General features: G+C 38.2%; 1 protein-coding gene and 1 pseudogene across 2 annotated transcripts in view; both read right to left on the minus strand.

The window, feature by feature from the left end:
* Positions 1 to 4,815: 4,815 nt before the first annotated feature.
* On the minus strand, positions 4,816 to 5,740 carry LOC124991424 (S-formylglutathione hydrolase-like; annotated as a pseudogene).
* A 2,246-nt stretch (positions 5,741 to 7,986) lies between these two features.
* Prr14l (proline rich 14 like) overlaps positions 7,987 to 24,278 on the minus strand; it is a 71,016-nt gene continuing 54,724 nt past the window's right edge. For both annotated transcript variants that reach the window (XM_047561098.1, XM_047561099.1), the window contains 2 exons: positions 14,456 to 14,527; positions 7,987 to 12,260 (listed from right to left, as the gene is read on the minus strand). In XM_047561098.1, the coding sequence (XP_047417054.1) occupies positions 11,984 to 12,260; positions 14,456 to 14,527 (349 nt within the window). In that variant the 3' untranslated portion in view covers positions 7,987 to 11,983. The remainder of the gene's footprint in view (positions 12,261 to 14,455; positions 14,528 to 24,278) is intronic.

Here is a 24,278-nt window from a genome sequence, read left to right on the forward strand (position 1 = left end):
ATTTCATATCCAAACCACAGTAACTGGCATTCCCAGCCCAGAGCTTGAGACCAGCTCTCTACTAGTTATGACTGCTTAAATGACTTAACTACTCTGATCCCCCATGACTTAGCTGAATATTCAGACTTTGCTTACCTCATGGGATTATGAAGACGAAATGATGCAGCATAATTTCAAAGGTGAATAATAATGGAACTGGGCATTAATTTCTTCTGAGATTTCCCTATTGTCACTAGGGGGCAGAATTGTCCTAGGATTTAAGAAGCAGTGTGGGAATCAACCCTGTGACTCAACTTTGAATTTTCAAAGCATTTTTGATAACCTATGAGTGGTGGTGACAGAGCTGCATTTTGTTTTTTGTGGGTCCTAGGCACTTTTGCTTAGCATTTGGGTTCCTGCCTCCATAAAAGTATTAAAAATGATATTTTACAACTGTGTTGTTGTAAAGACTATTGCTTTTATATCTATGAATTTGTAATTTTAGACCCAGGTCAGACTAATTATTTTAAAATTATTATTTTTCTTAAGAAATTAAACATTGTCATGGGCCTCTAAAGATGCCATGGCCCTCAACAGTTTTATTACTGTGCCTATTGGTTAAGTTGGCCCTGAATGAGGGGGTTTACGCATCACTCAGGATGCAATGGGATGAGAGTAGGCTGGGTTTTGAAAGCTCTGAGTCTTAACCAGGCTTTTCATAAGTGGTGTGCCATAACAAAATACACAGAGTGGGCTGCTGGACAACAGAAGCTTATATTCTTGAAGTTTGGGGGGCTAAAAGGCCAAGTCAAAATGTCAGCAGGTTTGGTTTCTTCTGAGGCCTCTCTATCTTGCTGTATCCATATGTGATCTTTTTCCTTTTATATATTATACACACACACACACACACACACACATATATATATATATATATATATATATATATATATATATATATACACACACATTACATTTTTGTTGGGTCTATCAAAAAGTTACTAATGTTTTCCATCTTAACAGTAGGAGAAACAGGCTCTCAGTTATTAACCAACTACTCATGGGCACACTGTATATAATATATAATATGAATATTACTCTCTCTATATGTATGAATACTACTTAGCCTTAAAAAGAATTTAATGCTACAATAAGAATGAAACTTGCAGACATGTTATGTGAAATAAGCCAGACACAAAGAATAAATACCGTATGATTCCACTAATATCAAGTTCCTAGAATAAGCAAATACACAGAGACAGAAAATAGAATGGTGTCTTTTAAGGGCTGGAGGAATGATGGAAGTTATTGCTTATTGCTTAATGGTTGTGAAGTTTTTCTTTGGATTTATGAAAAGATTTTGGAAGTAGTGAGGGTTACATGACATGTAAATGTACTTAATGCTGCTAAATCGTGTACTTAAAAATATTGAAGTGGCAGATATTATATTTTACCAGAATAAAACTTTTTAAATTGGGTGAAATAAAAAGCTTTAATTCAGGCTGGCACTGTAGCTCAGTGGGGCAGTGCGCTTGCCGAGCAAGTGTGAGGCACTGGGTTCGATCCTTAGTACATTTAAAAAAATAAACAAATAAGGGGCTGGGGATATAGCTCAGTTGGTAGAGTGCCTGCCTCACAAGCACAAGGCCCTGGGTTCAATCCCCAGCACCGTGAAAAAAAACAAAAAAATAAACAAATAGAATAAGGCATTCTATCCATCTACAACTACAAAAAATTTGTTTAAAAAGTTTTAATTCTTTCAGAAAATGGTTAATTTTATGTTATATAAATTCCACTTTTTTTTTTTTTGATACCAAGGATTGAACCCAGAGGTACTTAACCACCTTAAAAAGAAATGTACATCCTTAAGTACATGCCCAGTACTTTTTTTTTTTTTTTTTTGTGGTGCTGGGGATCGAACATCCCCAGTACTTGTTAGCTTTTATTTTGAAACGGTGTCTTGCTAAGTTGCTTAGGGTCTTGCTAAGTTGCTGAGGCTGGCTTTGAACTCATGATCCTCTTGTCTCAGCATCCCAAGCCACTGGGATTACAGGAATATGCCACCATACCTAGATGTAGTCCCACATTATTGCATCACTATTCACAATTGCCAAAACGTGGAATCAACCACAGTGTCCATCAATATATGAATGAATAAAGAAAATGTGGTGTATATACACAATGGAATACTATTCAGCCATAAAAAGAATGAAGGCCTGTAATTTGTAGCAATGTGGATAGAACTGGAGGACATTATGTTAAATGAAATAAGCCAGGCACAGAAAGATAAATACCACAGGTTCTCATTTATCTGTGGGACTAAAAAGTTGCTTCCATAGAAAAATAGAGTGGAATAGTGATCATTAGAGACTGAAAAGGGTCAGGATTAGGGAGGATGAAAAGAGATGAGATAAGGGGCATTAAAACAGAGTTATATAGGAGGAATTATTTTGGGTTTTTAAAATTTTTTTAGTTGGTAAGAGACCTTTATTTTATTTTATTTATATGTGGTGCTGAGAATTGAATCCAGTGCCTCGCACATGCTAGGCAAGTGCTCTACCACTGAGCTATAACCTCAGCCCATTATTTTTTTTTATTTGTTTTGGTGATGGGGACTAAATTCAGGGTCTCATAGCTAGGTAAGCACTCTACCACTGAGCTACACCTTCAGCCCCTTAGTTCTGGTCTTCTATAGCACAGTAATTATTATCTACAACAATCTATGATATATCTTAAAATAATTAGAAGAACTGGGGGTGTAGCTTGGGGGTAGATCACTTGCCTACCATGTGCAAGACCCAGGTTTGATCTTTAGCACCAAATCAAACAAACAGAAAAACAAAAACAAAACTTAGAAAAGAATATGAATGTCCCAACACATAGAAATGATTAGTGTTTGAGGGGAAAAAGAAATGTTAATTACTGATTTGATCATTATGCATTGTGTGTACATGTATCAATTATCACTCTGCACCCCATAAATATGTACAATTATGTCAATAAAAAAGAAAAAATTAGCATTTGGAGACTTCAAATACCCATATTCCTAATGAGTAGGACAATGTACTTGAAGCTGGGGGAAATCTCCAGAGAATTATGTGGAGTGATAAAGCCAGTTCATTAAGGTTATATGTTACATAAACTGTATAACATTCTTTCAATGACAAAATTATAGTAGATATAGAGAGTAGATCAGTGGTTGCCAGAGTTTAAGGAGAGGGTGGGGGTGAGAGGGAGGTTAGTGAGGCTATAAAGGGCTACATGAGGAATCCTTTTAGATCCCAGTGACAGAAATGTACGTGATATAGTATCTTGATACTGCATTGTGGTTGTGATAATATATACTTTTCCAAGATCCTCCCATCAGGAGAAACTGGATAAAGGGTACACAAGGATCTCTTTGTAATATGTAATATGTAATATGTCTACATAGGAACTTATAATTATCTTCAGAAAAGTTTAATTAAAAATATCATTTTGGCACTGGAACTATAGTTCAGTGGTAAACCAGTTGCCTACTATGTACAAAGCTCTGGGTTCAATCTCTGCTTCTGGGAAAAAAAAAAAAAAAAGTTTCCTGTGAAGTTTGTTTGGTGGCAACAAGAGAGTTGTGGGGTAGACCATAGATCCCTCTTGTCCAAACTTTTCATTTAAAGATAAGGAGGGTTTGCTTGACTTTTTGAAGTTCACAGTTCCTGCATATGAAATGACTGGGCTGGATTCTGTAATGTTTCCCAGGCTGTTCTCTTATACTCAAATTATCCAGTTTTCTAGGCTGACTTTTCATGACTCTAATGTCTTTTTTTCTTTTTTCTTTTTTTTTTTTTTTTTGTGGTGCTGGGAATTGAACCCAGGACCTTCTGCTTGTGAGGTAGGCACTCTACCAACTGAGCCATAACCCCAACCCCTAATATCTTCTTAAGAATACTGAAACAATGGGAGTACGAAGTGTGTGCAGAAAAAAATGAACTCAGGCTTGGTTTCTCCTACTATAGACCCAGCACAAATCACTTCTGACACCAGATTATGTGGGGGTTCCTCCCCACACACATCAAGCCATTGATTTTGTAGAGGCAGACACTAGTTGGGTATCTTCTAATTCGTTTCTAACACTTTACCTGGAGGTAGCATCAGATTCTACATATTGAGGACTCAACCCCCAAGACTCTCCCACATAAAACATAGTTGTAAGTCTGGGCCTCTGGAACTTCTGACCAACTGACCACAAATTGGAGTTCACAGCTGAGTAGTCCCGGCTACTCAGGAGGCTAAGACAGGAGCATCACTTGACCCCAGGAGTTTGAAGCCCACCTGGGTACATGGCAAGACTCTTTCTCAAAACAAGTAGAAAAACAAATTGGGGTTCCCATGATCCCCTCCTCAGATTTGATTTTTAGGGGTAGGGTACAAGGGATTGAACTCAGGGGCACTGGACCACTGAGCTACATCCCCAGCCCTATTGTGAGATGGGTCTCACTGAGTTAGCACCTTGCTTTTTTGCTGAGACTGGCTTTTTTTTTTTTTTTTTTTTAATTTTATGTATTTATTCAGGCAATTCAATAGTACAATGAAGTTCTTTTAGCATTAAGAAATCCAATGTTTTGGGGCTGGGGGTGTAGCTCAGTGGTAAAGCACTTGCCCAGCACAGATGAGGCACTGGGTTCGATCCTCAGCACCACATAAAAATAAATAAATAAAACAAAGATATTGTGTGCATCTACAACAAAGAAAAAAGTAAAAAAAACCAAAAAAAAAAAAAAAAAAAGAAATGTTTTGAAGTATTTTCTCTCAGCAATTCTATTTTTATAATCTTGAAGAGATTCTCTTATCAGAAGTTTTTCATGCATTCAGGTATTTTGCATGATGTGATCAGTAATAAAGGTTGCAATGAAATAGTAGCTATGATCATAACTCTCCTGTAATATAAAACAAAAGGGATTTTCTTTTCTGCACAGGCAGAAATGAAATGATCAGGGAGTAGCTGTCCATCTAGAAAAAACTAGTCATCTTTCCCTTGATCAATTAGTATGTCCAGCTGAGAATCTGGATAGGACTCCACAAGATGGGCCACATCATATGCATTACATTTATTTTGATCTGTTCCCAAATATCCACTAAAGGCTTTTTTTGCCCAAAGGACAGAGCACTGGGTTGCAAACTAGAGCAAACACTGACACAGATTTGTATTTTCCAGGATTTTTTAAAGCACAAATCAGAGCTCTATGACCTCCCATAGAGTGGCCAAAAAGACATCCTTTGGGGGTCCACTGGAAAATTGGCATTTATGAGTTGGGGAAGTTCCCCCGTTACAGAAGAGTACATTCTGTAGTCTTCCAAGGATATTCCGTGACATTCACATAAAACCTAGCACCAGTGCCAAAGTCCCCCTCTCATCTTCTCCTTTAATATTACAGCCACAAGGGTTGGTATCTGGAGCAATGACAACAAGCCCATGTTCTGCAGCAACTTGATAATAACCAGATTTTGATATAAAATTCTGTTCTGTGCAAGTTAAACCAGACAACCACTACAGTGCAGGGCACTTTCCACTTTCTGCCTTTGGTGTAAGTAGAGAGAAAATTTCATTTTGCAATTCAGCTCAACACTATCATGTTCAAATACTTTCTGCAATCCCCCAAAACACTTGTTGCTGTAAATCCGCTTCAATGCTATTCTTTTCTGGTCCAATTGCTACTTGCTTTGTTTTGTCTGCAGCAAAGGGCAGATGCTCCTACATCATCAGCAGGGGTGGTGGTGGGGACATAACTGGTGGCTAGAGGGGGAGTCTGAGGCTAGTTTTGAACTTGAGATCCTCTTATCTCAGCCTCCTAAGGTGCTGGTGTTGCAGGTGTGCGCCACTGTGCCTGGCTCAAGTTTGATTTATTAGACCAGCTCATACAACTCAAGAAAACATTATTCTTACATTAACTGGTTTATTAAAAAGGATATTTTAAAGGATATGAATGGTCAGCCAAATGAAGAGATATATGATAAAGTTTGGAAAGATTCTGAGCACAAAAGCTCTGTCCCCATGAAATTGGTGTGTGCCACACTCCTGGCACATGGATGAAGTCTTGCTCACCTTCCTGAAAACTTCTACATGTTCAGATATCTAGAAGTTTTCTCTAAACTTTTAATTTTTTTCTTTTGGTGTTCAGGATTGAATCCAGACCCTCCTTTGGGTTTTTATGAAGACTTCACTGTGGAGACATGAGTGAAATCATGTCCGATCAAAATATGATTAGACAAAAAGGGTATGATCGAATGCTAATAGATTGAGTGGAGACACCCAGCAAGGCCTCTCCAGATACTTCAGCATTCCTTCTTCTCAGGTATGGTGCAGGATCCCTTCTAAAACAGGGTTATCATCATCTATTATTAGAAAAGGTAGATCAGAGCCAGGTACAGTAGTGCAAGCCTGTAATCCTGGCTACTGGGATTGCAAGTTTGAGACCAGCCTCAGCAATTCAATAAGACTCTATCTTAAAATAAAAGATAAAAGGTCTGGGATATAGTTCAGAGGTATGGCACTACTGGGTTCAATTCCCAGTACTTAAAAGAAAAGAAAGAAAAGGTAGATCAGAGAATCTTTATTTGGTAAGAGGAATTGTACCCAGGGGCACTTTTATTTACCCCTGAGCCACATCTGCAGCTCCTACTTTAAAAATTTTTTTAGTTGTAGATAGACACAATACCTTTGTTTTATTTATTTATTTATTTATTTTTATGTAGTACTGAGGATTGAACCCAGTGCCTCACATGTGCTAGGCAAGAACTCTACCACTGAGCTACAACCCCAGCCCAGGAAGAGGATTAAATCAGTTTGGAACAGCACTTTTACACTTAGACCACCTCATAAATGTTAAGATTCTGTGGTGGGAGATGTTACAGTAATACTACTGCATTAGTGGGTAATTAGCCTCTCTTCCTCAACTGTGAAACTTAATAAGCAGAAGCACAGCTGTGTCAGACAGGATCTTTCCAAACAGCAAAGATGATACGGATAGAATTTCACATTGTGAAAGTCCTGAGGACTAAGGAGTTCATGAAGGAAAACTGGGCACTCCTCTTGCTCTGCACAGAGGAAGAACATTCTCAGGAAGAATCATGTTTCTTTATGGAACATGTGGGTATGGTGTGAAAGTGCTGTTTTTCAATCATTCTTTCAAGTAGGAAGGACAGATGATTAAAAAATGAGATCATAATTAGTATAAGATATATTTCATGCATGTATAATTTTATCAAACTGGACTATACTGTCATGTATAACTAAAAAGAATTTAAAAAGCAACACCTTTTTAAAAGTAAATGAATGGATCCCACTGTATTTATATTTTCCAAGTAGTGTTCTCAGCAAACTAGGATCTTACTCCAAGTATGTAAAACATAGTTTCACCTGAATTTATAATTGCCATGTAAGAAAGTCAGTGACATTATTTAAAAAGCACACCTAAAATACTTGGTCAGTAAAATACATACATACATAGTTAGTCAATGAGCCAACTTAGTAGGGTATTACCTCAGATCAAAAGAACATCTGTAATCCTAGTGGCTTGGGAGACTGAGGCAGGAGGATCGAGAATTCAAAGTCAGCCTGAGCAAAAGTGAGGCACTAAGCAACTCAGTAAGACCCTGTCTTTAAATAAAATACAAAATAGGGCTGGAATGTGCCTCAGTATTGTCGAGTGCCCCTGATAACCCTGCCACCGCCCCTCCCCCCCAAAAAACAAAGGGACTTCTGTTTTAAAATACTGTATTCCCTGGTTTGAAAAAAAAAAAAAAAAAAAAAAAAGACAGTTTCCCACTGCTAAGTATGTTCAAAACGTTTCACAGCAGGTTATAAAGGTCACCTTTGAGGTGGAATTCTGTATGTCCCGAGCACAGGACAGTTCTCAGAAAACGTTCTGGAATGTCTATTAAAAAATAAAACAAAACCTCATGGTATTACAGGTATAGTTTTAACCCAGTATGAGGCTATAAGAACAAAATTAACACCCCGGAGTTATTTGAAAGGTTTCAAAAAAATTTTATTCTCATAAATTAACACACATAACAGTGGGCATTTCAGAGTCACAAACTACCAAACAGAAAAGGAACTGCAGGGACATCATGTATGCCAATGTTACCAAAAATGTACAAATTTCACTGAACTGTTGACCATGATAATATAGAAACACTTCAGGCAGCTACTTACTGGCCCAGACCTTGGCTCAAGGAGATGCAGCCTCTCACAGAGAATTAAAATCCAATTCAGCACCAAGAAGAAGGGCTTGTGAAGACAGTTAACAAGCATCAAATCTGAGCGTGCTGTGCTGGATGGCAGGCTACATGGGGACCCCCACTTCACCATCAAAAGTTTCTGCTGTTCAACATGTGGCTAGATGGTAATATTAAACTGATGTTAGCAAAGTTGTCTCTCCCCCTAGCCAGCTTTATATAGAAGTTCAGTTCAGGCAGAGAGTCCTTTCCTGGCATAAATCCAGGCAAGGACACTCCCTACCTCTGGCCAATTATTTATATTTTGGATACAGTCACCCACAACGTGGTTATTTAAGAGGTCCTTTCCATGATACCAGGGGAAAAGTTTACAGAAACAAAACAAGGGTATTAAAGAAAGCACCAACTGCATACTTCTCTCCCCTCCCCAGGCAATGGGAGAAAAGTGTCACTGCCCAGAAGTTGGTCTTTCCTGGATCTTAATGTACATGGTACAAAGATGAAATGGAATTCCAGCTTGGAGACAGGAGCGATGGCTCTCTGTCCGTTAGGCTGCGCTGCAGCCTTGGACCTGCTGCCACAGTCCTGCACACTCGCTGCTACTCTTAGCCTGGTGGGCAGGGGATGAGCCACTGGGGGCTGATGCCCAGAGTCTGGAATCTGAAATTGACCTCAGGTGGCTCTCGTGCCATGCAAAAGACCCTTTCAGGCAAAATTGTGACAAAGTGTCATGATTTTCACAGCTCTTGGAGGAGCACTGAGTTTTGGGATTCACAGCATGAGTTTCTGAGCTCTTCAGGCTCCAAGTAAGGCAAACGCTACATGTCTTTTCACTATACCTCCCTCTGCTGTAGCTCTTAAGAATAAGGTTGGTTAAGAAAAAGTGGACAATCTGCTTTAAAAAGTATGAGGTACGTTCAAACTAATGGAGAAATGAAATTGGAAAGGAGACTAAGAGGAAAAAAAGGTAGAAAAGAAGAGGGGAGGTAAGGGGAGGCCAGTAGAGCTGGAAACTCAAAAGACGGAAAAGGAGATGGGCAGAACCCTGATTGGACCTGAGATTTCTCCTCTTTTTTTTTTTTTTTTCCATAAACATGAAAACACTAAAACTTCTGGGTGTTATAGTTGAACAAATTGTAATTATGGCAGCTTCCCACTACTTGGGGTGGGAAGTCTCCATATTCAGAAATTGTATCAACTTCCAGCACACAACAGACCTCCTATAGCCCTGGGCAGGTGGCATGCCAGTAGCTGACTAATGTCTCCAATTGTGGTCAGGGACCACAGGTTCTAAGGACCACTGACAACCCTGAGGCTGGCTAGATAAATGGCAAAACTGGATGTTAAGACAGGTGTGGCTGAGCTCTGCTAGAACCTGATGTATCAACTTCAAGTAATTTCAAGTTTGCAATGGGGACCCCTTTTTTGGAGCAGGGATGGGCCTCACCAAAGGTAGGCCAAGAATTCCAAGGGTTGGCTTCAGAGCAGTTTCTCTCCTATATTCTAGGATAAGGAAGAAGCCAGGTTCCTCTAGTCCTCTATTCCCAGAGGCCAATGTTTCATATCACTGCTCCAGGACCTTCCAAGTGACATGCCTATAATGGGCAAACTTGAAATTTTATGTCTGTCATGTTAGTAATACTACAGTTGTACCACCTCAACTTATCTGTTGGGTAACATGACTGCCATGGTACTGCTTTAGCTATGGTTGGCAATGGAGTTCCCTAGACATGTTTGTATACTCACTGTACTCTCTCTAGCAAAACGACAGAGAGGCACCAAATGTCTAAGAACTTTGTCCAAGGAAGGGAGAGGTACTGAGATGAAACACAGGTCATGTCCACAAGGTCTGGATAAAGTGGATATAGAATGGCATAATCTGGCCAGCATAATTCAGAAGCAGTATGGAACCCTGGTGCTTTTCTAATCCTATTGGGCCATGATCTTGGAAGCTTCTGTGGATATTCAGGTATATATCTTACTTGTTTAAATGCTACGTCTGAGGCAGTGGGCCTGGATGATAGATGTGGCACTTTTTTTTCCCTGCTCTTGTCAATTTTTCTGCTCCAGCGTGGCACAAACTTAACCTGCAAAGGAAAGGCACATAGAGACCCCCACCCCCACCCCTGTCCCCATCCACTAACAAATGGGGAAACAAAAAATCCGAGGAGAGTCATTCAACATTCCAGGAGGTCACCACTTGCTCATCTCTAACTGGGAAAGGTCCCTGGAGCTATGACAGTTCCATCAGTGGTTGCTTTTTGCAGTGGCTCCTAGGAGAATGGAGAAAGGTGACCAATGTGTCCTGAGGCTGGCCTGAGCATCTCATTCACCAGCCAAGGAAAGTTGACTCTCTGAACTCTTATTTTAAATGAGAGAAAGAAAAAAGAAAAAAAAAAAAAAAAAAAAAAAGGAAAAGAAACTATAAGGGAACAATGGTTGGGAAGGAGGCGAGTGCACACAGGGATTCAATGAGAAAGGAATGAGACTTCTGGGCCTGCTGCCCAGACTCCTGCAGGTACAAACCCAGACACACAGCTACTTCTGGCATTTGACAGCATTTCCAGTAGGTTGGACCAGGTACCCTCAGAGAGGGGTGGCCATGGAATTTCAGAATCTCACCACAAGAGTGCATCACTGGGTCTGAACTACTACCCTGACTCTCTCCCCAACTCCTGGAGCAGGCTGCCCAGATAGCTGCAAACACTCTGGGTTGGTTGCTGTACTCAACTTGGTTACACACCAACAATTGAGATAAAACTACATTTGACTTTAGCATTTTTTAAATGACTGGAAGATAAATCTACATTTACTTATATCACTTAAAAAAAAAAAAAAAAAAAAGTGTTTAGTGGGAAGGAATGAGAACCCAGAGGAAAAAGTGCTCCCTCAAATGAGCTACACTAGAAGATGGAGACGGGGAGGGATTTCTTAAAACACATGAATGGAAAAATGTTTCCTCCATGTATTGATCAACTGGGTCAAATGTCTGACATGTATTCTCCTAAGACATGTACTGTCTTTCTCCTTAATGTCTTTAAAAAAAAAAAAAAAATCACATTTAAAGGCCCCAAACATGCAGCAATAATAATTCACAAAAAGAAAGAAGGAAAGAAAATTAAAATAATCAACACCACAACATTAAAAGTGCAACTTACTTTGGGGCCTGGACGGGCTCCTCTGGCACTAGTGACCCACAGTCACAGTGGGGAGAAGATGATGGGAAAAGGTTACAAACACACAGACACACAGACACACACACACACACACTCATATACACTCACACCAACAGGTTCTGGACAGACAGACTCAAGGATTAGAAAACACAATAGCTCATCTTTTCTTGACCATCTAAATGAGCCAGTGAGACCACACAGGGCAGGACACCAGGTCCCCCTCCCTAGGCCATGTTTCTAAGTAATCTTGGTCTAGCACCACCGTAAACAAAGCAGAACTTTCATTTGGACGTGCAAATGCTGTGAGTCCTTGGAATCCTAGTGTTGCTTAAGATATGTGGCTTCTTCCTCCTGTGGACAGCAGGAGATTGGGAGGAGGTGGCCAGATGTCATTCGGGACCATTGCCAGGAGAAAGGAGCATTCCTGAGGTTCTATACTCAGCAGTAGAAGTAGAGGACCATCCTTTACCAGTTTCTAAAAAGGCTGCACCTTGAAATAGGTAAATATTCATGGACTGGGCATCTTGAGTGGTTTGGGCCTAGGGCAAAATTAGGAGACCTCTTCCAGGGAGGTCCAAAAACATACAAAATTGAGACCCCTATCTGAATTCATCTCAACAGTCTGATGACTGCTCCTGTTCCTCTTCCTTGGCAAAGAAGGTCTCTAGTTCCATTAGTTTCTGTAGCAAAAGAGCATCCAGTTCTTGACTCTGCAGAGCTGCCTTCTGGGCCCTGGTAAAGCTGCCTGCCAACTTGACTTTACCTCGAGCTCTCCTCTTCCGTGGGACTGTAAAATCCTGAAATTCTAGAACTCGCTTCCTCTTCTGTTGGCTTACTGAGATTAGTGTACCATTTCGTTCCTTGGGTTCCTCAAAGATGGTCTCTAAACACCTGAGGATGGGATACAAAACAAAATCAATGACAGACTGACTCATGTAGCTCACTAACCCTTCTAGTTACTAGAAGCTGAAAGCTACTTGTACTAACGACTCCTTACTCAACTGTTTCCTCTAGCCAGCATCTATCTATATGTATGGAAAACATACATATAGGTATTTATTAATATGTATATGTATACATAGAATAAAAGTGATAGTTGGGCGCGGTGGCGCACACCTGTAATCCCAGTGGCTCAGGAGGCTGAGGTGGAAGGGTCACGAGTTCAAAGCCAGTCTCAGCAACTTTGCGAGGCACTTAGCAACACAGCAAGACCCTGCCTCTAATTAAAAAAAAAAAAAAAAAAGTACATACATATGTGAATGTGTGTGTGTGTATATATATACACCTATATATATATGTCCGTAAAAGGGTTGGGGATGTGGCTCAGTGGTTGAGCACCTCTGGGTTCAATCTCCAGTACCAAAAAACTAACAAACAAAAACCCTGATATTTTATGCCCTATTTCTGTGTAGTAGATGTTGCTTCCTTAATGGTTATTTTAAAATTCATCTCTTATTTTAAAAACTTGATTATATGATGTTTCTAAGTAGTATAAACTTTATGGAATGTGTGTTATAATTTTTCTTGGTAAAATCAATGCTGTTGTATTAATAATACACAATACAATTTTTTTATATTACTACTGTGAACAATATAAAAATTTGAGTATTAAAAACAGGTATAAAAAAAAGGTATATATAAGGGGTTGAGGGTGTGGCTCAGTGGTAGAGTGCCTGCCTGGCCTGTGTGAGGCTCTGGGTCTGATTCTCAGCACCACATGTAAGTAAGTAAAATAAAGGTCCATCAACAACATAGGTATTAAGAAAAAAAAAAAAGAGAAGAAAAGTGAGATGAATCATTCCCACCATAGCTAATAACAATAATAAATGTTTTGTGTAACTTCCCAAAAGTCATTCAATGTATATAGATAAGCATGTATAACATATTAGGGACTGGCCCTTTTCTATAAAGGACAGGTAGTACCAACATTTTAAACTTCGTGAGACATATAGGTTGCTAAAACAAATTTTTTTGTTTTCCTCTCTTTTAACAACAAAAAATGTAAAATATTATATGCCATTAAAAAAAGAAAAACACCAAAAAGATGAAAAGCTGGGCATTGTGGGACACACCTTATAGTCCCAGCACTAAGGAGGCTGAATTGGGAGAAGACTTTGAGCCCTGGAGTTACAAACCAGAGAAAGCCTATCTCATTAAAAAGAAGGAGAAAAAAAAGTCACCAGCTAGAATTTGGCCTATAGTTTGTTTACCTGTGGCATATAGCCCAAACAGTAGCAAGCTATAACTATACGCACTGTCCTATACAATGTGCTGACCTATCAATAACCTTTAAACTTGTTGCAATTTACTACGAAGGTGTCTGATTTTGCGGGGAGGGTAACTGGGGATAGAACCTAGGAGTGTTATATCACTGAACCACATCCCCAGCCCTTTTTAAAATTTTGAGACACGGTATCACTAAATAGCCAAGACTGGCCAGGAACTTAAAATCCTCTTGCCTCAGCCTCCAGAGCTGCTGGGATTATAAATTGTGTTGAGCCAGATTCATTTTTTAAGGCTATAGAGCATATTCCATTATAAGAATGAACCAAAACTCCAGCAATGGATGTTTTGGATATTTTCGAATCCTATCCTATCATTTAGCAATGTTGTAATGAATAGTCTTGTACAAATTTCCTAAGAGTACATGTATAAAATTCTAGGATGAAATCCTGCAACTCTTGGGCTATATCCTAGACAAAATCGACATTCAATAAATGTCACAGGCTTGAACTGAATTCAGACCCAAATGTAGTCAAGAGAAACTTTCTGTATTTGGGATTGGAACCATATCTGAGTGACAGATACATCAGTGATCAGTTCAAAAGAAGCTGGTCAGTGTATTGGGTAAAAACACAAATACAAACTACAAAGGAACTACATTTTATATGTCCACCTAACCCATATATATTTCTTTCCTACTCTACCACTGACCATAATTCAAGCACAGGGAGCAAAAAATACCAAATTCTAGTTACTTGTAAGTACCAATATTGGTAGAACTGAAACCCTTCCAAAGTCCTAGATATTTATATCAATCATTTCAGAATTCTTCCCTCTCTTATATCCCAGTCACATGTACCTACCTGTTTGCAGGAGGTGACTTATAATTCTTGTTGGTATATATTTCTTCTAAACTAAACTCCTTCTTCTTTAACCTGGAGAAAACAATAAGATCTTTATGTTCTCTAAAGAGAATATAGATTAGTTTCACAGTGCTACCCTTTCCATTCTTTTATTTCAATCTTGCTGTAGTAAGTTAGAGATATGTCTTACATGGACAATATGTACTTGGTTTTCTTTCTCTGGCTGCCAATAGTTTAGTTTATGAAATTTAGTACATTTATGGAACTAGGAATAATATATTTGAATTTATTCTACTATTTCATTTTACAGTTTCTCTCCTCTCATGGATCTGGAGACTGAACCCAAGAACTCATGCCTATCAGACAAGCACTCTACCACTGAGGTATATTCCTAGCATGTCTTTCTTTATTACCTTCTCCTGGCTTGGAAATTATACACTTTCTTGTAGTAGTTGGCAATAATTTTAACCAGCACATTAAACTTAATAGACTGAAGTGAATCAATACTTTTACCCTTCTTTCAAACAATGAAAGGTCCCTGGAACTTTTTTTTTTTTTTTTTTTTGGTTCCAGGAATTGAACTCAGGGGCACTCAACCAGTGAGCCACATCCTCAGTCCCTTTTTTGTATTTTATTTAGAGACAGGGTTTCACTAAGTTGCTAAGGTTGCTTTTGGCTTGAGATCCTCCTGCCTCAGTCTCCAAAGCTGCTGGGATAATAGGTGTGCACCACCATGCCCTGCTGGGCATGGGCTTTCTTTTCTCTATTTTTAAGACAGGTGTCTTGCTGTTTTGTAGAGACTGGCCTCAAATAATCCTTTGCCTCAGCCTCCGGAGTAGATAGGAATATAGGTATGCACTATTGCACTTGGCTGTATTTTTTTTAAACTTTAAAATTATTATTATTATTTGCAGTGTAGGGCCTTGAGCATACTAGGCAAGTGCTCTTATACTTTTAGTCCCATTAATTTTTTTTTTAAAGTACCATTATGAAATGTTGATATGCTTCAATCTCCTACTTGCTCTTCTGGATGTGCAGCCTATCTTATCTGTAGGAGACTCTTCAAATTGGTTCCTGAATCCCTGGGACATGACCCTAGTAGTTGTCTTTTTTTTTTTTTTTTTAAATAAATTTTTTTTCTTTTTTTTTTTTTAGTTGCCGATGGACATTTATCTATCTATCTATCTATCTATCTATCTATCTATCTATCTATCTATTTATTTATTTATTTATGGTGCTGAGAACTGAACCCAGTGCCTCACACAATGCCAGGCAAGTGCTCTACCACTATTCACAACTCCAGTTCCATCCCTAGTAGTCTTTGTTACTTCACGGTGTGACAAGATAATCTATTCTATTCTTATCTTGTATATTTCCTGCTGTAGACCTGTAACATACTCCAAGGAGCTGTGTGTGGTTTACATACCATAAAATTCACCATTTAACATATATAATTCAGTGGTTTCTTAGGCTACTCACAAGGCTATTCATAACCCACAAGGCTGTTCATCTCTAACCCACAATAAGTTCATAACCTCAAATAATCCTACACCTGTTAGCAGTTACTCTGACTTGCTCTACACCCAGCACCTGGTAACCACTAATCTACTTTCTGCCTCTAAGGTCTTGCATATTCTAGATATTTCACATAAATGGAATCATACATCATGTGCCCTTTTGAGTTTGGCTTCCTTTCATTTAGCATGCGGTTTCTATGGTTAATCCACATTGTAGCAATATTCATTCCTTTCCATGGCTGAATATTCCATTGTATGGATACGTCACCTTTTCTTTATCCTTTGACAAATGATGAACATTTCAGTTGTTTCCACTTCTTAACTATTATAAATAGCATTGTTAAGAGCATTTGTGTAAAAGTTTCTGTGTGAATGAATGTTTTTGATTCTTTTGGGGCTTTTCCTAGAATTGCTGGTTCATATGGTAACTCTTTTTTTGATAAATTGCCAAACTGTTTTCCACATTAGCTGCACACACTATTTTACATTCCCATGAGCAATGTATAAGGGTTTCAACTTCTCCACACCCTTACTTTTTTTTTTCTGGCTTAAAAATAACAACTGATTAACTTATAGGTATCCTAGTGGATGGGTACCTAACTGTGAGGTGGTGGTTGTTTCCCCCTGCTCCCAGTACTGGGAATGGAACACAGGAACACTTCAACCTTGAGCTACAATTCCAGTCCTTTTTTTTTTCATTTTGAAATAGGGTCTTGCTAAATTGCTGATGCTGGCCTTGAACTTGTGGTCCTCCTAATGCCACCATGTCCTCACTGCTCACTGTGTTTTTTAATTTGTAATTCCCTGATGGGTACTATGTTAAGCATCTTTTCAAATGCTTGTTGGCTATTTTTTTGAGAAAACAGCTTTAATATTCTTTGCCCCCACCCCTTTTTTGTGGTACCAAGGCTCAAGGCCAGGGCCATAAACCTGGGAGGCAAGTCCTTTATCAGTGAGCCATACCCCCAGTCCTCTTGGCCCATTTTAAAAAATTGTCTTTTTGTTTTATATATTAAGGATACTAGATCCTTCTTACATATTTACACATTTCTCCAATTCTGTGGGCTACTTTTTCTTTTTTAGAATTTAATTTTGGAGTTTTTTAGGTTCATAATAAAACGGAGTAGAAAGTAGATTCCCATTCCACCTGTCCCTACACGTGCATGACCTCCCTCACTGTCAGTACTCTGCACTAGATGGGAACAATTGGTGCAACAGATGAAGCTACGCTGGCACATTATTACCCCCCAAAGTTGACATTAGGGTTCACCCTGGGTGTCAAACATTCTTTGTGTTTTGAGAACATCCCCACCACCTTTCTTTCCCTTTATCCCCTTCTAATTTCTGAATATGAGAGAAAACATATAACCTTTTGTGTCAGGCTTATTTTGCTTAACATAATGGTCTCTACGTGTAGAGTGTTTTGAGACAGAGGACTGTGAACTTTCTACTTTGTTCTTTTTCAAGATTGATTTAGTTGTTCTGGGTCACTTATCATCACAAGAATTTTAGGATCCATTTTTCAGTTTCCTCAAAACAAAAACAAAAACAGAAACAAAAACAAAAGCAAAAACAAAAATAAATCTGCAATAGGCATTTTGAAGGTTTGCAGTGAATCGGTAGACTGCTCTGGATAGCAATGATATTCTGAGAAGAAGTCTTCCCCAAACCTATTTTTTTTTTTTTTTTTTTTTGGGTGCAATCTGTAGACTGCTCTGGATAGCAATGATATTCTGAGAAGAAGTCTTCCCCAAACCTATTTTTTTTGGGGGGGAACCCAGTGCCTTGTACTTACAAGGCAAGCACTCTACTGACTGAGCTATCTCCCCGGCACCCCCAAACCTATTTTTGAATGGTTCACTTCTAGTGCACAGAAATACAACTAATTTCTTCTTATTTATCTTGTATATTGATCTTATATCCTGCAACCTTGCTGATTCATTCATTAATTCTAATAGTGTAGATTCCATAGTTTTCCATATATAAGATGTTTTCATGTTACTAGTTTTACTTCCTTTACAATATGAATGCTATTTATTTTATTTATTATTATTATTATTACTATTATTATTTTGCAGTGCTGAGTATTGAAGTCAGGACCTTCTACATGTTAGGCAAATGTTCTACTACTGAGCTATACCCTGAGCTCAGCATTTTATTATCACGATTAATTGCCCTGGCTAAAAACTCCAGTAGACTATTAACTAGAAATGGTGAGAGAACATAATCTTGTTTTGTTTCTCATCTTAGAGTAAAGCTTTCTGTCTTTTACCATAAGTATGATTCAAGCTGCAGGTTTTTTGTAGATTAATTTGAGGATGTTCCCATCTACTCTAAGTTTGCAGAGTCTTTCTTTTTTCTTTTTGGTACTGGGGATTGAACTCTGGGGCATTCAACCACTGAGCCACATCCCCAGCTCTATTTTGTATTTTATTTAGAGACAGGGTCTCACTGAGTTGCTTAGCACCTCACTGTTGCTGAGGCTGGCTTTGAACTCACCATCCTCCTATCTCAGTCTCCCAACCTGCTGGGATTAAAGGCATGCACCATAGCGCCTGGCTGCAGAGTGTTACTTATCATGAAAGGAGGTTAGACTTTTTTGCATAATTTTTCTGCATCTGTTAAGACAATCATGTGGTTATAACTTCGTCTATTCTATTACTATGGCACATTACATTGATTTCCTATGTTCAACCAATCTTGTCTTCCTAGGATAAATCCTTTTGGGGATTTTTATATACTGTTGGATTCAGTTTGCTAGTATTTTTTTCCCTGAAAATTTTTTATTAGTTCATTACAAATATACATAATATTGGGGTTCATTTTGACATAATTATAAAAGCATGAAATAGCTTACTAGTATTTTGCTGAGGATTTTCATGTCTATATTCATAATGTTCTTTGTTCCCTTTAAGATCTGTCTTTGAAATTCTATAATTTTCTAATGTTGTAATTAGCTATGAAATATATTCTTTTTTATTGATCCTGCTCAGTATTCCATCTTTTATTACCCTTTATCTTTCCAAAACTATGCTCCTAGATCTTAATTCTCCTCTCTTTACTTCCTAACCTCCTTTTAATATATTTTCCACATTTTTGTTTCTATATTTCCTTCTCAAAAATTTGTTCCAATGTATTCTTCTGTACATTAACTTATTTAGCTCTACTTAATCTATTGTTAAAACCGTTATTTAGGTTTTATTTTGAATTACTCAAATGTTAACAGCTGGGGATGTAGCCCAGGGGTAGAGTACTTGCCAGCTTGTAGAGGCCCTATGTTTGGTATTCCCAGAACCACAAAAACATAAAACAACAAGAAAAACAAACACAACCCTATAAGATACAGTGTAAAGAGAACACTGAACCTGGAATGAGAAAAACTGAATTCTGAGACTGGGGGTGTTGCTCAGTAGTAAAGCATGTCCATAGCATGCATAAGACCTTAGGTTTAGACCCTAGGTTTGTTTTTGGTCTCAAGCACCAAAAACAAAAACAAACAAAATCCTAGTTCTGGCTTTGTGACAAATCTCAGCCACTGACTCTTCAAGAGTAGTTTTGGCCACACCATTTTATGATGAAACTGTGGCAGAAATTTAAACACAATTCAAATTAGTACATTTCTACAACACAAGATTGATGCAGTTTTCACAGAAGTGAGGAAGGCACTGAAAACTGGCATGTTTTTTGTTTTTCTTTTTGGTACTAGGCTTGGAACCCAGGATCTCATGCATACTAATAAGCACATGTTCTGTTACTGAACTACAATACGCCCTTGGGGCTAGGATATAGCTCAGTTGGTAGAGTGCTTGCCTCACATGCAGAAGGCTGTGGGCTCAATCCCTATCAATGTGCGCACACGCACACACACCACACACACAAATGAACTCCACCCTTAGAGCAAGGTATGGTCTTGGTGCTGAGATATGTTGGTATAAATTAAGCAGCATATAGCTCAAATTTTTGAAAATGTTTTCTGGCCTAGAAAATACCTAGGGGACCAAAGTGCTTGGGTGACAATGGCTTTTATACTTTGACCTAAAGCAAAGAAAATTATACATAAGGCCAAGACATCAGGCATTTGGGGTAAGTTCAAATTTAGTTTCTGAGAAATTATGCATCTAATTTATAAATATGTTTGGCAGCTGGAGGTGCAGCTCAGTGGTGGAGGGTAGGTTTACCATTTAAGAAACCTTGGGTTCAATTCCCAGCAACACCCCCCATCCCTTAGAGAGTTATGGTAGATCTAAGTGCAGAAACGGTTTATGTAAAACAGAAGTGTGAAGAAACATTTAGGGCCAGGTATGGAATCCTGGAGACTCATGAGTCTGAGACAAGAGGATTACAATTTAATTCAAGGCCAGCCTAGGCAATTTAGAGAGACTGTCTCAAAAAAAGTCAAAAGGCATGGGAATATAGCAAGGTGGTAGGGTATCCCTGGGTTCAACCCCCAGTCCTGCAAAAGAAAAGAAAAGAAAAGAAGAGAAAAGAAAAGAAAAGAAAAGAAGAGAAAAGAAAAGAAAAGAAAAGAAAAGAAAAAAAAAAAAAGAAAGAATGAAAAGAAAAAAAGAAAAACATTTAGGGCTGGGGACGTAATGTCAGAGGTAGAGTACTTGGCAAGCTCAAGTACTTGAGGCTCAGGGTTTGATTCCCTACACTGCAAAAAAGATTACGTCCCTAAAATCCCTTTTGTACTATTCCAAATGCAGCATTCTATAGACAGGTTGGCTCTAGTGTAATATTATGTGAGAGAACCACTCACACTGTTATACAAAGGAGTCTGGTTTCTTGTACACAAAGTACTGCATCCTGGTGGTGGTGGTGGTTTTATTTTTATTTTTATTTTTTTGTGGTCCTAGGGATTGAACTCAGACCCTTGTAGATGCTAAGTTCTACCATGGGGCTACACCCCCCTGCCCTTGTTTTCTGTTTTAAAGACTATATGGCATTTTATTCTTCTGAATTAATGTACTATATTTAATCAGTCTTTTGCGGAAACGTTTTCAATCTTTTGTTGTTACAATGATTTAGTGAATAGCTTTATACATGTCTTTTCTTAAATACAGAAATGATAAATTATTAGAAATAGAATTATTGCCTCAACAGATCTATACATTGCCTTTTCTTTTTTTGTGATATTGGGAACCAAATCCAGCACCTTATCTATGCTAGAAAGTGCTCTACCACTGACCTAGACCCTCAACGCTTCTTTGAAATTTTTATTTTGAGACAGACTTGGTAAGTTGCTCAGGTTGGCCTTAAATTTGTCATCCTTCTGCCTGAGTAGCTTGGATTACAGATGTGTCCCACCATGGCTGGCCTAGGTTTGGGCACTTCTAGTTTTGTTTGGTACAATTCTTCAAAAGCAATGTGTTGATTATCAAGCTTCCTATCAGTCAATTTAGTAGATGTACAAGAGTAGTGACAGAATATTTCTTTTAGTTTTTTCACTAGATATGTGAATTATCATTTTTGCCTGTGTTTAAGAGCCATTTGCATTTCCTTATCTGTGGACAACCTACTCATAAATATTTTTGATGGAATTTCCGGTGATTTTTCTTTTCAATTTTTAGAAGCTAAAAAAATCTTAGAAGCTATGGGTGTATGTGTATATGGAAATTAACCCTCTTGGATATGCATCTGTGTGTTTATTCTTCTCCAGAATTTCCGTATTTTAATGTAATGCATGTTTTAGTCTTTTATGAATTCTAGACTTGTCTTATAGTTGGCCACTCCAGTTAGAAATTTCCTATGGTTTCTTCATATATCCTTATAATCTGTTTATACTACAGTTTGTTTCATTTGGAGTTTATTCTAGTGAATGGTATAAGATAGAGATCCAACTTTATTATTCTTAAATTTCTCAATGTATTAGCATCTGTTTCTGGACTTTCTATTCTGTTTTACCAATGTGTAGATTTATGTTCTGACTAATTACTAAGACTTACAATATATTTTTTGCAGTGCTCGGGATTGAATTCAGGGTCTCACACACTCTACCAGTGAGCACACATTCCCAGTCCTTTATTTTAATATTTCTTGGGACTAGTATTCTTATGTCACTCCTTTTCTGAACTTCCCTGCCTATTCTTACTTCTTCACAGGAACTTTGTGTTAAAACTCTATTCCATTTATTCAAATCTCTTTTTCAAAGAACAGTTCCAGAAGTGAATGTGTTTACCTTTTATTGTTGACTGCAATCTTCCAATTATCATATTATTGCTTCTCCTCAAAATCTGAGCTTCAATATATGCTCTATGATAAGGGAACCTTGGGTCCCTTAAGCATTTCTCCTACACAGTGAATATGATACTGTTTGTTCAGAAGAAGGTGCTGAAGGGCTGAGGATGTAGCTCAGTTGTTAAGAGTGCTTGCCTAGCATGCACAAGGTAGTGGGTTCATTGCCCAGTACCACAAAAAAATAAGACAACAACAACAAAACAAAACAAAAGGAGGCAGTGCTGGAGGAACAATGCAGGACAAAGGGAGTTTCTCTTCTGAACTCTGCTGAGTTCTTCTCCTTACCACTCTCATGTGGTCCATAAGTGATGCATGTACATGGGGGTATCTGAGGATTATCTGAACCAGTTTTGCCTTACACAGAGGATGTAGTCTCCCAGTGACTTCACAGTCCTATCCTGCTGACCACCTTGCTGCATGTTCTACACAGAGGGCATTCCAGGCCTTATACCCTTAGTGGCACCCTGACTTCTTGGGGGTTATTTCTCCTGGCCCTTGTGCAAACACCATGTGCTCCAGGCTTTGCATCACAGCAGCACCCCAATTTCTTCTGCATGTGTTCCTGCCAGCATTAGCTTGTGTGTGCTCCAAAAGTTTGCTTTCCCACTTGACCAGCTCTGGCCTCTGCAACCCAGTCATCTGATAGGCTGCAGTCACACCTTCTCCAACAAAGTACCAACTCTAAGTTTCGGGAAGTGGTGCCTGTTCCAAGTTTGTCCCTCAGTCCTAGAGTACCCTTCAGAATTGTCTTTAGATTTATGGTACTCTTCCATCATAGTCCAATACTCAGTATTAAGCTTCCTCTGTTTAGATGTTCCACAGAGGACACAAGAACCCAGCTTTAGGCAAAATAATCTCTCAATCTTTAGTTTCTACAATTGATATATCTGAGAAGTGTTCTACCATTGATAAATCTGAGAAATGTCAAGTTCCTCCAATCCCACAAATTCTTTCAGAACAGCCCCCATCTATCTTGAATTCTACTTCTATATATGAATCAAATCATTTGATTTTGCTAAGCTCAATTCAGTGATTAATGAAGTTACTGTAAATATATCTAAGACTTATCTTTACCCATTTTATACACAGTTCCCTTAAGAGTAGCTTAAAAAAATACAGAAAGAAAGCTTCAAGTATTAGAAAACTTATTTCAAAACATACTACAAAGTTACAGTAATTATAACAGCGTGATATTGGATCCCCAGCACTGCAAAAAAAAAAAAAAAAGCAAATGTACAACAGGTATATGATAAAATATTCAACTACACCAATCAGAGAAATACCCACAAAACCACAATGAGATATCACCTCACTCTTGATTAGAATGGGGTTATTATCAAAAAGACAAGAAAGCAAGTACTGGTGATGATGTGGAATAAAAGGAACCCTCACACACTATCAGTGGTAATGTAATTTCCATTAATAGCAGGAGGAAAGTATGGAGGTTCCTCAAAATATAAATGGAAATACAATATGACCCCAGCAATCCCACTAGTGAGTACATGGCTAAAGAAAATGAAATCGGTATATGGAAGTTATCTATCAGCATATCTGCATACTCAAGTTTACTGTGATAATACTGACAACAGCTAAGACACAGAATCAACCTAAGTATCGATTAACAGGTGAATGGCTAAAGAAAAGGTTCTTTATATATATAAGAAAATACTATTGAGCCATTAAAAAAAAGGATGGAACCCTATTATCTGTGACAATACAGATGAACCTGGAAGACTTTTGTTAAATGAAATTAGCCAGACCCAAAAAGACAAATGCCACATGACCTCACTTATATGGGCAATCTCACAAAATCCATCTCATATAAGTTAAGAGTAGCATTGTAGTTACCAGACTCTAGGGGGAGAGATTTGGGAGAAGTTGGTCATTAGGTATTAAGTTACAGTTAGATAGGAAGAATAACTTCTGTTGTTCTATGGCATAGTAGGGTAATTACAGTTAACAATAATGTTGTTTATATCAAAAAGGAAGATTTTGACTCCTTAACCACAGAGAAGTGATAAATATTTGAGGAAATATATTTATCTTGATCTGATCATTATATAATGCAT

Source organism: Sciurus carolinensis, chromosome 8 (genome assembly GCF_902686445.1).
Source record: "Sciurus carolinensis chromosome 8, mSciCar1.2, whole genome shotgun sequence".
Classification (NCBI taxonomy): domain Eukaryota; kingdom Metazoa; phylum Chordata; class Mammalia; order Rodentia; family Sciuridae; genus Sciurus; species Sciurus carolinensis.